General features: G+C 36.7%; 1 protein-coding gene across 1 annotated transcript; it reads left to right on the top strand.

The window, feature by feature from the left end:
- The first annotated feature begins 2,075 nt into the window (after positions 1-2,075).
- Positions 2,076-15,762, top strand: LOC103155785 (collagen alpha-1(XIII) chain-like). The gene is made up of 9 exons (XM_007577618.2): positions 2,076-2,852; positions 6,251-6,320; positions 13,739-13,746; positions 13,946-13,996; positions 14,512-14,547; positions 15,150-15,176; positions 15,359-15,385; positions 15,541-15,567; positions 15,676-15,762. Exons 1-9 carry the CDS (start codon positions 2,541-2,543, stop codon positions 15,745-15,747), a joined length of 630 nt encoding a protein of 209 aa, XP_007577680.1. The 5' UTR covers positions 2,076-2,540; the 3' UTR covers positions 15,748-15,762.
- Positions 15,763-16,240: the final 478 nt, after the last annotated feature.

The raw sequence follows: 16,240 nt of genomic DNA on the forward strand, positions 1-16,240 counted from the left end.
AACTGCAGAAAAAAGAAAAGAAACAAAAGCATATATTGAATTGTTAAAGCATGTCACCATGAGAAAAGCCTACTGAGTTTTGCTTAAAAAACTTTTTTTAATTAAAATCACACATTTTTGTCTCATAAAGTGATTTTTTTTTTTTTTTTTGCAAAACAAACTTATTTGCGCTTGCCAGAAATCTTTTCTTGCTATTCTAAGTTTTTGTTTGTGACTCAAAGTTTTGCATGCGATTCTCACATGACATCGTGGGCAGGGCCTAAAATCGCAACAGAAGATTTCTGATGTGTGCAAATAAAAGTTTATATTTGGTAAAAATGAGTTATTTAACGTTTAAAAAAAAGTATTTTCAACAAAACTTCTTTTTAAAAAAAGGAATCATTACAATTCCAAAAGTTTTGATTACAATTTTATTTTACTTATCTGAGGTTAGTTTTTTTTTTTTTTCATTGAATAATTGGGGGGGAAAAAAATAACTTAATACTCTGCGAACCAGACCCTAAACTTACTTAAAGTCTGGATTGAGTTTTTTCCCCTTCATTAATGACACTTTTATTACATACATTATATTTATCATGGTAACTCAGGGTGAGTTATTTTTAATTCTAAATGAACATCTTTGTTGGACTTTTATTTAAGTGTTATATAATAAATGCAATGTACAATATGTAGCAAAGGAAATTAGAAAACATATATCCATTATGGAGATGGTCGGTTTTGGATGGGCGATGTGCCCCTATTGCATAAGCTATACTGAAGAATGACTGATATCATTAAGGATACAGGGGAGAAGCTTTTTAGTTATCTTGCTTTGCTAGCAAAGTCGTTAGCTAGCAGCTAGCTAATAGCTCATCAACAACAGCCTAATGTCTGTATGATAAAAATACTGAATCGATAGATAAGAACAGTTTTTCCTCACCTGGCTGTCTCCTCCCGCTCAGTAGTTCTTCAGAGAAAAGCAGACAGAGGCCTGTCAGTGTCTGTTGTATTTCATTACCTCTCTGCTTAACCCGCGACTCCGTGCTGAAGCAGAAACGATAAGTTCAACGTTTTCCGTCATCTGACAAGTAGCAAGTCACTCCACTTTATTCACCAAAATCGTTTTTTTTTTAATTCACCAAAAACAGTTCTGTAATCTGGAACATTCGCTATGTTGAGCTCCAGTTAGCCGCCTTATCTCACTGCGCGAGAGGCAACTGCGTCATGCATTATGGGCAAAAGGTCAAAGGTAACAAGGTGACCAATTTATTATGTTATACAAAAAAGAAACGAAAAAGCAAATAATGTTAGTACATGTTATTATGTGTCAGAAGAGGGCTTAGGAAATAATAATACCAACAAAAAATAAAAATAAAAATTGACCAAAAGGGCACTTGGGGCCAAGGAGCAAAAGGGGCAGGTGCTCAAGCACCCCTAGCAGCCCCTCTCCCCTTTCCGTCCCCCTGCAAGTGCCTGGAAATTATTGACTAGAAAACACCTGAACACACTGTAACACCACCAACACCACAGACTCCTTTGGTGACAACAATGGCGCCTCAAAGCGCATCCATCCAGGTTTCCCTTGGTGTATTATAAGCCTTGTGGGCCACCAGGCTAAGCATTGTTAATTTATCTTTAAAAAAAAAAAAAAAGATATTGCCTTTCTAAGCTTTTTAAGACTTTATAACTGGTGTTTAGGTATTAATATCCCAGTCTTCCACAAAAGCATAACTACCAAGTGATATTTTCAAATTTCCTGTCAACTTTAAACATTTTTTTAAACTCAAAAACATGGAGGCCAGCTGGATGACTGACCTAGCGCCCCGAGCATCGGGCTTAGCACAAACGGGCGAAACCGTGTACATACATAGAATTGTTCCAGTCCATCAGTTAAATCAGATGTACCGTAGCGAATGTGCATCTACATCCGCCATAGGCATATCCGAATCTCAGCAACACTGTCGGTGAACCAGCTTTGTGTCAGTGGATCCTGGCTTTTCACACCCCTAAAAATATCTCTCACCAAGTGTGCGGATCAAAGGGGGCAGCAGCCCTGCTATGAATACCCCTCCGGTATTTAACCTAAAGCCTCCCCTCAGCGGAGGCTTCCAGGGAGGGGACAAGAGCAAAGAGCCCGCCGCTCCGCATCCAGAGCACAGAAGAGGAAGGCGGACTTTGATATGAGCGCATTGAAGGTGAGCTGATCGTAAAAATATATCAGAGCTCTTTTCTAACGAGGAAAGTTATTTGGACAAACGAAGGACAAAACCGACAAAAGATTTCGTTGGAATTTGGAACCTCGAATTTATTTATTTTTTTTTATTTTATTTATTTTTTTTTTATGAAAAAGCCTAATGACATAAAATTCCTGGACTCCGAGTTATACTTTCGCTTAATGTGGAGAGAAGGAACTTTTAAAGAGTAAATTTGACGTGAGGGACATCTGCTGAAAGTTTTCTCCGCACCCTGGAAAAATAATACGCTGCGGCACCTCAAATCGTCAGACTGTTTTTACTTCGAAGTCGACGAGAATTGTGAGTAATTCTAGTTTAATGTAAAGAATGGAAAATGAGCCGGGGTGTAAAATACTTGATAGACCTGGGGAGAAAAGAAGGAATCACACAGAACGACAGCAACTTTTAAAGCAGCCACTGTTGAGCAGCTGGAAAAACCTGAACGGGATAATGGTCGGCATGTTCGTATCCGTTCTTTCCCTTGGACTTTGCATTTTGGTGATAATGCGGACCTCAGAACTGCAGTCCAGGATACTGAGTCTGGAGCAGCAACAGGACGCAAAGTTGTCCGCCTGGATGATGACTCTGGAGCAGGTGGAGCCCCTTATTATGAGTCGGGTGGACCAGTTACTGGAGGAGGTAACGCATAAAACACTACTACTACTTCTATAAGATTTAATTAAAGGACACAAATACGCACAAATGAGGTGGGTAACATATTTATATCTTAATAATTAAAAATATGCCTTAAATAAAGACCAGTTCAGTAAACGTGGGGATTCAGTTGTATTTAATTTTTCAGCAGACATCTTGTCTTTTCCGTTCTCACGGCTTGTAGCTTATCTCATTAATCTTGTCTCGCAAAGAATAATTAATTTCTCTATCGTCTAACCTTCTACATGGATGAGGATATTTGACTGTTCTAGCCATATTCCGTGCTGCTGGTTTCATTTTGAAGCTACATTGAAGCTTGTACAGGTTTACACAGTTGTTATTAAAAATTAACTTAGTTTGTCTAGTGACAGAACTAGTTGCAAAGTCTCTCAATCATCTTTGATTTATTTTGGTGACACAACTTGTGTCGATTGTGTGATATAGATTTTATAACCTTTTCTGGGTATAGTGTAAGAATACGCTGGTTACTCAGGTTTATTAAGAACTTGTGTAGTGTGACCTACCTGGTAGATTTATCAGAGTTGCCTACTTTTGTCCCAACAAAAGATTATATAGAGATAGAAGTACAGAAGTACAGAATGATTTAGTCAAGACAAATAATCAAGTCCCACAAAAAGGCTTTGAAAAACTTAAAGGGTTTTGGTGAGTTTGGAAGGACACTGGAGATGAAGGCCACATGATCAATGAACACAGGAATCCCTTTGGTAATGACGCCCAGAGCTTGGCCTATTGCAATAATCAATAAATCAATTAATTGTATTATAAATTGAAAACAAAGTCAATAATTCCCGTTGGTATGATTTATCTTTCATCCTTTTTTTTCTCTCTTTCTACCAAAAATTGGATGATAAATGTCTTCAGTTTGGTGCTTTGGTCTCAACCAAACCTTTGTTTGAAAGACTATTATGTCTACAAATACTTCAAAATTCATTGTATTTGTTGTTTTGTTTATTTATTTTAGATATTTAAAAAGTCTTCTAGTTCCAGTGTTAAATGTTCATTAGAATGTAAAGTTTACTGATTTGTTAGAATGTCTTCGTGCATTATTATTTTTGCTATTACCGCTATATTGCTTAAGAATGGTCTCAAAAGAATATTATCGTTTATCGCAATAACTTCTGGAACAATTTATCGTCCAGAAAAAAATGTAATTGTGACAGGCCTACCCACAACAACTGGTTTATGGGAAACGTAGAGTTTAATACATGGGTCTGTGTTGGACATATAATATTAATTTAGAAAAGGGACTTAATAAACTAACTTTGATACAAGGTTCACAACTTGTAAGACATTCATTCATGTTGCATACTTTCCATAAACTATGTTTCACATTTGTAATTTGGGAATACAATTGCAAAGAAAACAATAGCAGTTTTCTAAAAGAGCTTTGGTGTGTTCCTGTTTCCAACACTCCCCAAAATGAAACTGCTCATCACAGTCCTCTGCCTCCTAATGCCACTCTGAAGAGGAAACTCAATAATTCGGTTCAGCTGTGTTGGAGCAGGAACGTATCCAAAAGTTGTAGGATTCAGCTTTTCAGAAAACAACTGTTTGAATATTATTCAGATGGGCAAATACAATTGGACTTTTAAAAATGACTCACCTAGCCGTCTGAGATGAGCTCCTTTCCACTCTCTCTCTCTTGTATAATCAGTGACGCATCAAGAGTCTGCACCTCAGAGACACTCGGATTTAAAAAGAATAATTAAGATCTTGTCACTGAAATAAATGCTCCTGTTTTCAGTTATGTTATCACTGAAGGTCTTGGTCCATCTGTCTTTACCAAAAGTGTGATCAGCAACACATTTGGACCGGTGTGTTTTGCATCACTACAACTAAGCAATAGTTAGTTTTATCTAAAAAAAAATCCAGTGGGTTTTAAAAGCAGACGAGTCACAGGTTGTTATTTCAATCAACTCAGTATGTGCACCTGTTCAAAGCTTATGAGCTCCTAGTTAACATGATCTTTTGAAGAATGACTGAAAACAGATATTTCTAAAGTTTGTTTCATCTTATTTAAATTCGTGTGTATCTGTAACATTAACTGTAACTATAAAGTTATTTCTAAATTAAGTGAAAGGAATATAGTAATGAAGGAGCAATATTTTCTCCAAAAAACTTTGAAAGAATAAAAACTTTGAAACTCCGATGCCAGAGATATAAATTTGTGAGGGAATATTACATTTTAAAAGGCATTGATTTACAATATTAAAAAGTAAGTTCAGAAAGAGTCAAGCAGTTATTCTGCAAAGCTGCAACCCCTGGAGAGCGGATCACAACCTCCTTCCTTCGCCAGCTGAATGTTCCGCCTGTCAATTAATTTATGGTCTGAAACGGTCTCTCTTCTGCCTCTGAGATGGTAGAAATGTCAGATTTCACACTTGGGATTGCAAATAGTTTGCCTTCGCTCAGATAAATCTCACTGCCCTGTGTCTCAAAGCCGGGTATGTGTTGTGAGAGAACGTTGGAAACCCATCAGGCCACGGGTTCTGCCTGGCAGGAGGTGGAGGTGTCACAGAAGTCGGTCTCCATTTGGTACTTTAGTTACATATCTATATTAAACGACCTAACTTTAGGAACAGAAGAGAAACGGCGCTAAGTCAGACTGGTAAAGCGAATATTCTCTCAAATCAGACATACATTACATGAATGCTTTTTTTTTTGTTTGTTTTGTTTTGTTTTATTTTAAGAAAACCTCAGTGATGTGCAGTTAGGTGAGGCACCTGTCATCATGGAATATATAAAAAGAATATATAATGATAAGGATATATAATGATAAGAAAGTTTATATTGTTGTTTTCACCCTGAGGTTTGTACTACAAAGTATTTATTTTTCATTTAGCTGAACCAGTTTTGATTATTTTTTTCTTCAAAATCGCTGAATTTTCGTAATTTCCCATTCAAATGCTCAGAAACGAAGCTGAGCCTTACCTTGGATTGCCAACCTCTGGCTAACTGCACTGGCTGCCATTCTATGGGATCATGTTCCTCCTGTCTGTATGTCGCCAATAAAATGGTTATTAAAATATTTTATATATGAACTGATTTTCCATAATTTAGCTTATGTATATAATGTACAATGCTTTTTGCCACCAACCGTGTGTGTAACATGTTCCGCATACTGAGACGCGATCATAAACAGCAGAAAACAGATTCCAGGTGAGGCAGGAAATTCTCTTGCTTCATGGCAAGAGAATTCATGAGATCATGAGAATTCATGATCCCAGACATTGGTCTTGTAACTACAGGTCTGCAGAGTAAGAGACAGCGAGGCAGCCATACAATAAAGAAGTGAAGTGCAGCAATATATACGCAACAGTGACAGATTTCTGACTTTGGTTTTTTCTTCTTTTTCTGTGTAGAAACTTGCAACACAGATGTCAAAGACACGGGAGGTCCGAGATGCTCCACAAAGCTGCCTTTGTCCTCCAGGTATGGTTAAAGCAGAGATGTTTGGTTGAAGCAGTGATGTCCGGTTAGCTCTACGGTGGGGCCGACTCCCCGAAAGTACAAATCTAAGATCTAACATAGAACGCTTATAATTCAGTTTTGATCTAAAACTTCAAATTATGCAATATGATAGGAAGGCAAACAAAAGAATATTTAATATTAAGTCAAACATGATTTTTCTTTTAGTGTAATATCTTTGGCTGGCCTCTCTGTTCTGATTAAAATTGCATATAGTCTTCCTTTTATTTTTATGTGAAATCCACGCACCTATCCTTCTCCATGAACATCTCTGTGTCACTCTGTTGTAAAATGTTCTGTTTTTATGAATTACTCATGATCAACAAAATGTGTTTTTAATGAACAAAAGAGAAAGCCCTTCAATGTCAAAGTCCAAGGAATTTCTACAAAATAATGACAAATTAAAAATATGTAACATAAAATATGTTACAATGTTCAGGACCTCTTGGTCAATTTTCTCCTTAAAACCAGTCAAGTTATTCCATTAATGTCCCAGATGTTAAAACTTTCTTAACTTCTGTACGGATTTCTTTTTATATCAGTGATGATGCAAGCTTGAACAGTTTCCATGGCGTCAACGCTATAGCTGCCAGCTGCCAGCTAATATTTGCTAATATTCAGGTTCTCCAAATGTGGCAGCTGGTGTAAAATATTTTTGGTGGAGTTGATGTGCCAATTGATTTCCCTTCCTTGTTCGGTATGAACATTCAAATGAACGGTCGGAAAATTAGTATAATTTCACAATAATGTAACATTTCTCATACAGCAAGATAACATGAAGCAAGTACCTGGCTGCAGCAAACAGAAAGGGGGAGGACAAAACCAAACAGCAGACTCAAACCATATTGGACGCATATGCAGGAGCATCACTGCACTCTGGAAAGGGGAGCCAATTCCTATAATAATTGTGGTCTCAATTTTATTTTCCTCTTGAAATCTTTATTGATTATAGTTATTGTTCAAACATAACCATGAAACAACAGTTGTGAAAGATAAAGATACTAAATATATTAAATCTTAGCCTATGTGAGCAAGTTTAAGGCCAGACTTGAAATTTGTTAATGATTATTTAACTTAAAGAAAGCTATTTTGGATCAACTGTTTTTGTACTTCATATGTTTTAGTTGTAATTGTAGAAAAGCACAAATCTGAAGTGCACTAAATGTACTACTATGTGCTAAAGTGGAACAACTTAAAGTATGCTTTGTACACTTTAAGTATGGCTACTTTTGCACTACTAACATGCTTGATTAGTTCACATTAAATGTACCATTTTTGTCAAGGACATTTATATTGTTTATTGTATTTGTCCAAAAAAACTCAAAAGGCACAAATAAAAAAAAAAAAAACTTAAGACTTAAAGGGTGATCAAAGTAAAAGTGAATCCAACTCAAATAGCCTCTTGATGTGTCGAGGGTTTCTGGTTCCAGAAAAGTCAAAAATCAGGATACAGTTCTTTGTTGGTTTATTTCAAAGTTTCAGGAAAACAAGCAGGATCCTGTTCTCAGCCTCTCCTGGTCTGATTCCTGCATTGTCTGGCTGCTTGATTGAATGACCTGCTCACTCACTGACAGAGTGACTGCAAGACTGATAGACTAGGTGACTGGTTTACTGAGTGGGACAGTAACTGGTAAAAACAAACAAACAAACAAAAAAAAAACATATGACACAGAATTGTACAAACAGAATATATATTTATATATATTTTCAAATGCTCAACACACTTGGAAAAAAAGTTTGACTTTTGACAAACACATTATGAAAAATATTTCACTAAAGACAGAAAAAGTCTTAAGAAAAAAAATAGCGAGGGAGTTTGAAGCAGGTTAGTTATTCTTGCTTGACTTTGACAACCTTCAGATGTAGATGTCAAGTGGAATTCGGTGAGTCGTGGTTCAGATAGAAATATCAAAGGTGACCTACACACCAACTCTCACAGGTCATCAGTAGACCAGGTGTTTAAGTTAGCTAATCTACCACCATTGTTAGGTTAGCTAACAGCAGCGCTGTAGCTAATCTATGACAGTGATCACTTATTAATAATCGCAAAACAAACATCAAGCCTAAAAACGTAATACTGTAACAGAGTGGATGTTCTGTTCTTTGTATGGGAAATGATTTGAGTGCTTTTTGGTGTTGAATCCTGAAACATGAGGTGATGTAAACATGAGGCAATGGCGTTGACAGTTGCTATGGCATCGAGCCTGTATGCAGCGTTGAAAAGGTTTCGCTTTTTTGTGATTACTTTGTAAAGAGCAGCATTTTCCTTCCTGACTTTAAACTAAACAAGTCTTGGAGTATGATTTGGGGAATCACCGAGTTTTTGCACATTTCTGTACATTCAGTTGTCTGTCCGCTTGATAACATTTAGTCTGTAAGCTGAAAGAAATGTGTGTTCTGTGGTTGTGCTATTCAGGAAAATGCAGCTGTCTCAGCGCCCCAAAATATAAACCCTTGACTGAGAGCCACGAATACCAAAGCAGCTGCCAGAGTAATAGATTTACTAAGGTACATGCAGACCACTGTGTTCTAATTAGCTGCCCGGTTGATAGCCATTCGCTGCTAACACCTCTGGGATCAAAAATGTGCTACAAGCTAGACTGCCTTTTGTTGTTTTCCTTTTTTCTTTTAAATTAATGGAATACAGTAGGATTTCAAAATATGACATATGCTGTTCTCTGTTTTTCTGTTGATTCAGGTTTGTCAGGTGAATGAGAATGTGTAATTATTAAAAGTAGTAATCATTGGGAGCCCCAACGGCCGCCACAAACAACTGAGTACATCCAGTTCTTGAGAGAGATAAAAGGAGTGCCTTTGTCTAATACTAAGCATAAAGTATAGATGGACATTATTTTCAGGTACAGTTTAGCTTAGCTTAATTTACCTAATGTTACCTCATGCAGATGACAGGTAACATTGGGACACCTAACCCGTGAACACTTAAATCACAATAAGCGTCACACTTATTGTTACACTTACGTGTGTGAGGCACACACTTATTGACAGCCATAAAATAAAGTTTTCTCAACAGACAAACATAAAAAACAGAGAGAAAACAAAAAAGTGAATAGATTCAAATAATGTGAACTGAAGAGTAGTAGAAGAAGCAAGTGAGAAAATGTGGACATTTTGTTATCCAGTAGCCTAATTCTACGGTAGTGTAACTACAGAAATAGCTCAGGATAACCTAAGGCAGTCTAACTGCATGCTTTAAGCTTTAAGGATAGTTAAAGCCTCACGGACTAAAACTGGGTTCTGGTTCCACAGGAGACAACTAAAGGATCTGCCTCTCATTCTGCTTTTTTAAAAATGATCGGAGCCAACAGTAGACCTGCAGTCTGAGAGCAAAGTGCTCTTAGGAACATATGAAACAATCAGATCTCTGACGTATGACGGAGTTTGATTATGAAGGATTTTACACGTGAGGCTCTTGTATTTCGGATTACATGAGGCTAAAATAGGAGAAATATGATTTGTCTTTTTTAATTTTCATCAGTACAAATTCTTTAAAGGGTTTTACAGCATTGTCTGATTAAGATATTCTGTAATGACTTTTTTTTTTTTGGTGAAATTTTGAGTTCCCAAAATTTAAAGTGTAGCAACAGAAAATATGTTCATTATGCTTACATGTTAGAATAGAGTCTCAAACACAAACAGCTCCACAGAGTGCAACAGCAGAAAGCAGAAAGCAGTGGCCATGTCTACGTCAGTGGACCACACTTCCAGCCAATCAGAGACAGATAGTTTTTGTGTCCAGTTAGCTTGAGTGAAAAACAACCAGCAAATCAAAATGCAGCACAAAATGGTAGAAATTCCAAAACAAACTATATTATATAAGAAAAACACAAGAGAACAGAGCATTAAATAGTGTGTATCCTAAAGGTATTCAGTAAAGCATTTTAGATATTCCAACATTTGGAACATATGGGGGATAATGGGGGGAACAACATATGGGGGGAAAATGGTTTTGCCTATTTTCTGGATTTGATTTATTCCAAGTGCTGAAAGATGATACAACTCAAGGAAAAACATAGTGTTACAGTTTATCCAGAATACATTTTATATACGTTACTGTAGGTGTTAGGAGATAAACACAGAAGAAAACCCACATATGCAAAATGGCTGATCACCAGCCCATGTGGACTATTATTATTTAATATTATTATGTGTTACAGCTATAGTCAAGAATATGTTTAGAAAACTTGAACACAATGATCAGGATGGGGGAGTGAATACGTTTTGAGACGTGGTTTTTAATAACATTTTTTCCTATCTGTTTTCTTGTTGATTGTTGTGACAAGTGGGCTATTTTTTTTTCTTTTTCTTTTTTAGAAATCTGATCTGTTTCAGCTACATCTCATGTTTATTGTTCAGAAATTGTCAAGGTGCTCCCGCTTTTTTTGAGTTAAGAGATTTTTAAACAATGCCTGATGCCGCCGGGAGCCTTTTCTTTTTTATCTGTGCAGCTGACACAGGGTGAGTGTGCTCCAGGGTCATGGGACTCGTTATTTAAGTAGACTCGCCAGTTCACCTTGACATTTGTGTTGACAGGAAAAGCCCACAGCGTATCACCTTCTGTGGGTTTGATATATTCACCGGACAGCTGCTAATGCATAGACAAACTGGGGAGAGTGTGGCAACCAGAGACAGAGAACAGGAAGAGGCGGCATGCTGATGCATGTGTGCAATGCATACGTCTGTTGTGGCATAGTCACTTGGCAAGGTGTATTTTTGAGGATTGCTTTGTTGAAAAATGATTGTCCTCTCTGTACACCCAAATATTCATAAACCCCAAACCTGAATACTGTAGAACGCCAAAAGTAAGATTTAGTCTTTTTTTTTTTCTAAAGGGAAACTGTGTAAGTGTATAACGGTTGTCCCTATAAAAGGACAAGACGTATTCAGAAAGCTCACCAGTGGGGTCAGATTTAAAAAAAAAAAAAAACATAAATATTCCACTTAATTGTCCTCCTATTGACCAATGTCACCGTTAAATGTTGATTTCAAAATTTCTGGTGTTAGCTAAACAATTGGAGAATATTCTGCTACAGTGTTGGTAGAGTATCCCAACATATTCCAAATATGGTTGTTTATAATAATCACATAAAAAAAAACCAAAACAAACAAAACTGTATCCTGAAATATCATCAATCAGCTTCCTTGAATTTTACTGTCAGCAATTGAAAAAGAAAAAAAAAAACAGCACAGTTAAATTTAATGAATTTAACTTGTCATTAAATTCTAAAAACTAAAAGTAAGAAATTAAATTACCCTTGTGTTGTTTGCTTAACCTGGCCATTTTCCTTGGAATGCAGAGAGGAAGAAAGAAAACTTGGAAAATCTCTTCTTCCATGATTCAATTCAGTTCAAAGTTAATCATTGAACCCCAAAGGGAAAACAAATGTTGCTGTAACTCATATTATTCGAGGTTCTTCGAAGAGTTATTGTAGAGGCTGATGGATAGTGTTGGCTCTGACTGAAGACACTGTTGTGTACCACGCTCGTGAAGAATGCTCGGGTTTGTCCGTCATTTTCTTGACCTTATGTGAAAAACTTCTTTGCACCGTCACATCCACATCTTCACTTCTTCCCTTCATCAGTCCCTGGATCTTATGCTGCTACCTCAACAAATAACGGCAGAAGAGATGACACCCTCATCAACAGACTTTTGGAAGACATAATCTTGGTGCAACCACAGAAGAACCTAAGATTCCTCATTAAGTAGAGCCTTTCTTTGTGCCTTCTTATAGTTGGATTCATTGACGAGTCTCCTGTCCACTCTGATGCCAAATGAACAGTAAAGTATTTCTATTCCTCAACCACCTCCACTTCAAGATGAGATGATTGTTCTCACACACATAGACTACATTCACTCTGCATTTCCAGGTTTTTGTCAAATCGTATTTTTTTGCCATGGCCGTTCGCACTTCCAAATAAATGCGACCTGTATGTGTTCTCCAGTGTGAACGGGCAAACGACCTGAAAGTGTCCCGCATGCGCAGTAGAGGGCACAATGACATCACACAGAGAGAGCACGCTCAGTTTTATCCCAACCATCATAAAAACAAAGAAGAAGAAGAAGTGCTCTGTGTTTGCGGAAGTAAACATGGATGCTAACAGTGGAGCATAGCTTACATATTTGAAATTGTTGTCCGACCGGAGCCAGAATATTAACAACTTAATCCTCATTATAGTCCGTCATGGTTGTTATTTTTCTGCCTGCTTGCTTGTATCAGGGTGCAGAATAGAGACATTTGTCGAGTATCAGTGACGTTCAGGTCGGATGAATGCGACCTGGACATTAGGTCACATTTGAAAATATCAGATGTGTGTCGGATACCCAAGTGGCCCGGGTTGCATTAGAAAAAAATCCGATCTGTGTTGTTCAGACTGTCATCAGATCAGATTCAGGCTGCTGTGTGGACTTAGCCAGAAAGCGGTCCATCAACTCTGTACTCAAGCTTCTTGACCATCTCTGAAACACCCGATGACTGCAGTCATTGAGTATTTCTGCAGATGACAGGAGTCTGACCTGTGCTCTGAGTCGCAGTGCATGTCAGACTGCTGTAAAATTAGAGTGACAACAGTTGCTTTTCTTCGTCATAGGAATTTATGGATTGACCAAAAGTATCTAAAGATTCCTTTAGTAACCAGTGAATCTGCTGAGCGTCTGCATACATGTTTCTTCTTTGCTCATCTTTGTTTTGCAACAACTGCAGCGCGTCGGCTCTCTGAAGAAGTAGAAGAACGTGGCAGGGGATAGATGACTTTACCAGAGACCTTAGCATGGCTGGAACATTTAAAGAAAAGAAAACACTTCTCAGGTTTCACCATTATATCACACTCTTTCATATTCGTTCCAAATGTGCCAGAAAAAGGAAAATAATAACAATAGAAACATTTATTCAAATGTGGATATTTTGCATTCTCTACCTCCTGGCCCGAATGTCTAACAGAAGTTGAGGTGAGGTAAAGCGAACCTTGAGAAATATTTCAAAAATACAACTTTGCAATTAATTCAATGTAAAACAAAACAAAAAGCAGAGCAGTTGGGGTCTGGCAAAGTCAAATGGATAAGTTAAAATAAATAAAAGCTTCAATAAAAAAAAATATATTTATGACAGCAAAAGCAAGAAAAATATATACTTTTTCTCCATTGCATGTGGCATAAATTCATATGTCCAAAGTAATTTTTAATTCTTAGTTGAACTCGGTTCCAGTATCCCAATTTGATTAATGCATATTTAATGTATTGAGACTTTTTTTTCTGCTTGTTTTACTTTTTGCATTCATGTGTCAAACATTTATGTACATTTTGATTCCCATGTATGTTCTACTACGGAAAGCTCAATTTCAATGTTTTATCTCTCTCTGTCTTGCAGGACCTCCAGTAAGTAACATCAGACGCTGTATTTGAACTCCATGTGGTAAAATGATAACTTTTATCATTTTCGTGTGAACTGCATCACTAGCGTTAAAACATATTGTGGAATACAATATGTGTACACACACACACACACACACACACACACACAAACACACACACTATACTCTGGTGTGTGTGCTTCTCTTATGCTATCTGTTCATAGGGGACTGCAGGGAAGCCTGGTCTGTCTATCATTGGACCAAGAGGGCCTCCTGTGAGTACTGCTGTTTATGATATGCCAAAACTCATGATTACTTCAAAAATGTATATATTTTATTATATTTTTCTCCCTTGGAGGTTTCCATTTTTAAACCTGCTAAAAATGAACAGGTTTAAGAGAAGTTTAGTCTTATTTGACTTTTGCATATGATAAAACTGTACAGTCTGTACTCTGAGAATACCTGATATCTGCTAGATAACGGTATGTTGTTGTTTTTACCCTGTTACCTCTGAGGCTAAATGTTTTCAGTTAGGTTTAGTTGGTTGGATTAATCCTTTGTTCCCTAAGCAAAAGCAATTGCAAAGTGTGTGATGCTTGTCTTTGTCACAAAGCAACAATCTGTTGAGACCAGTCTGTCAGTGTGAACTCCAAGTCTTTTCAAAATCTTAGAAAACAGAAAAAGTCATGAATTTTGTCCTCAGCTAAGGAAATTGATAAAAAATTTCTTTACTATCCTGCACTCTTGCATGCCAGATTAACAATATTTTTACTGTCCTCTTTCTTTTTAGGGACAACCTGGCACAAGAGGATTCTCTGGTTTCCCAGTAAGTGATTGTACAGTTTTTAGTGAGACAGATGGAATGGGTACGGATGTGTCTTTTATCACAAAACCTAGTTTACAGTTACGTCATATGCCACAGTTGTAGCCATAGAAACCTTGAATAATTGCTAAGTAAGATATAAGATATAGAATAGAGACCAAGATACAAGGAAAATGGTCTAAATATTTTGCAGTACTGCCTGATTTTTGTATCAAAGTTAGTGACAAGGTAAAATGTTTTATTTTTTATGACCCAAACTTTAACCTTTACCTTTAAGCTTTGATCTGCAACCAAAAAGGAACAAAAGGACTAGATATACATGAAGTTAAATAGGTTAAACACATGAAAACATAATTTTCTTACAGGTTTAAAATAACAGGAAATTCAATTGCATATATATTTGGATATGTACACTTTTATTCCTTGGCATTTTATTCTTCCATATTATTGTTGAAGTACATGTTGATTAATACTTAAATTTGCTACATTTAAATCGCTGCTTAGGTTAAAACTGGATGTTGCTTCATCCGGTTTTAAGATTTTCTTAGACATTGTTAATGATTTGTTTACTGACTTGGATTAAATGTTTGTCTTCTTCTCCATAGGGTCCTATTGGGTTGGACGGAAAGCCTGTGAGTTTTCTTTTTTCTTTTGGAAGAAAATAAAAGTAGAGATTTTTGTGTACTTGTTTATTGTGTGAGTGCATGGCTGTGGTTTCAATGAATTAAAAGCTCTTTTTGGTTTTATCGGCTTTAACAACACAATGTAACGATTCACATTGTGTAACCTAACCTAACATTTTATGTTCACTCAGGGGCAAAAAGGACAAAAGGGAGACATGGTGAGCATGGCTACTTGTTTTTACCCACAATACACTAGTAATAATTTGAATTGTTTGACCGTTTCAGTTTTAAAAGTGGAATAAAATTTCCAGTTTTAATTGAAGGAATGATAAAGTGGAACTGTTTTGTTGATTTTTCGTTTCTTTTCTTTTAGGGTTCTCGTGGTCCTCAAGGAAACCTGGTGAGTTGCAATTATTTTTTTGTTTTTTCTTTTTCATAAGATAGCAAACCTGATATCTTTGCAAAATATATAAAAAGAAAACTTATTTTCCCTTTCATTTATTTCTAGGGGGAGCCGGGCCTCAAAGGGGAGAAGGTGAGTGATGCTGCCATTTGCATCACAATACCACGAGTCAGCTGACCTGTGGATGTATTTCAACAAGTATTTCTGTATGGAAACAGATTACAACTTTGTCCTATTGTATAAACCCAGATCCTAGGTCTGAATTTAGCGGTTCATTCTATGTAATCATAGAATCATTACTATGATTTCTATGATTACATAGAAATCATAGTAATGATTTCTATGTGGTAACATTACCAAAAACACACAATTTCATTATAAAGTTGTGATTTGTTTTACAATAATATATATTTGATCATGTAGAAATCATTCTTTACATGGGCAACAAGAAAGAAGAAATTACTCTTGGAGGCCCCCCGGTGGCCACGGTAGGTCACACTTCACCGGTAATTTACGCATCCAAACCTCCAAAGGAGCGGTGGAAGATAAGTAAGCGAAACAATGTCACAAAAAAGAACTTATCCTTCAGTGAGAGAGAAAATAAGGATACAATACATACATTTAATCCAATTTGAACCTGGTTATTAAACAAAGCAGTCAAGTTTGGTTT

Source organism: Poecilia formosa, unplaced genomic scaffold, assembly GCF_000485575.1.
Source record: "Poecilia formosa unplaced genomic scaffold, Poecilia_formosa-5.1.2 Scaffold448, whole genome shotgun sequence".
In the NCBI taxonomy this organism is placed as follows: Eukaryota; Metazoa; Chordata; class Actinopteri; order Cyprinodontiformes; family Poeciliidae; genus Poecilia; species Poecilia formosa.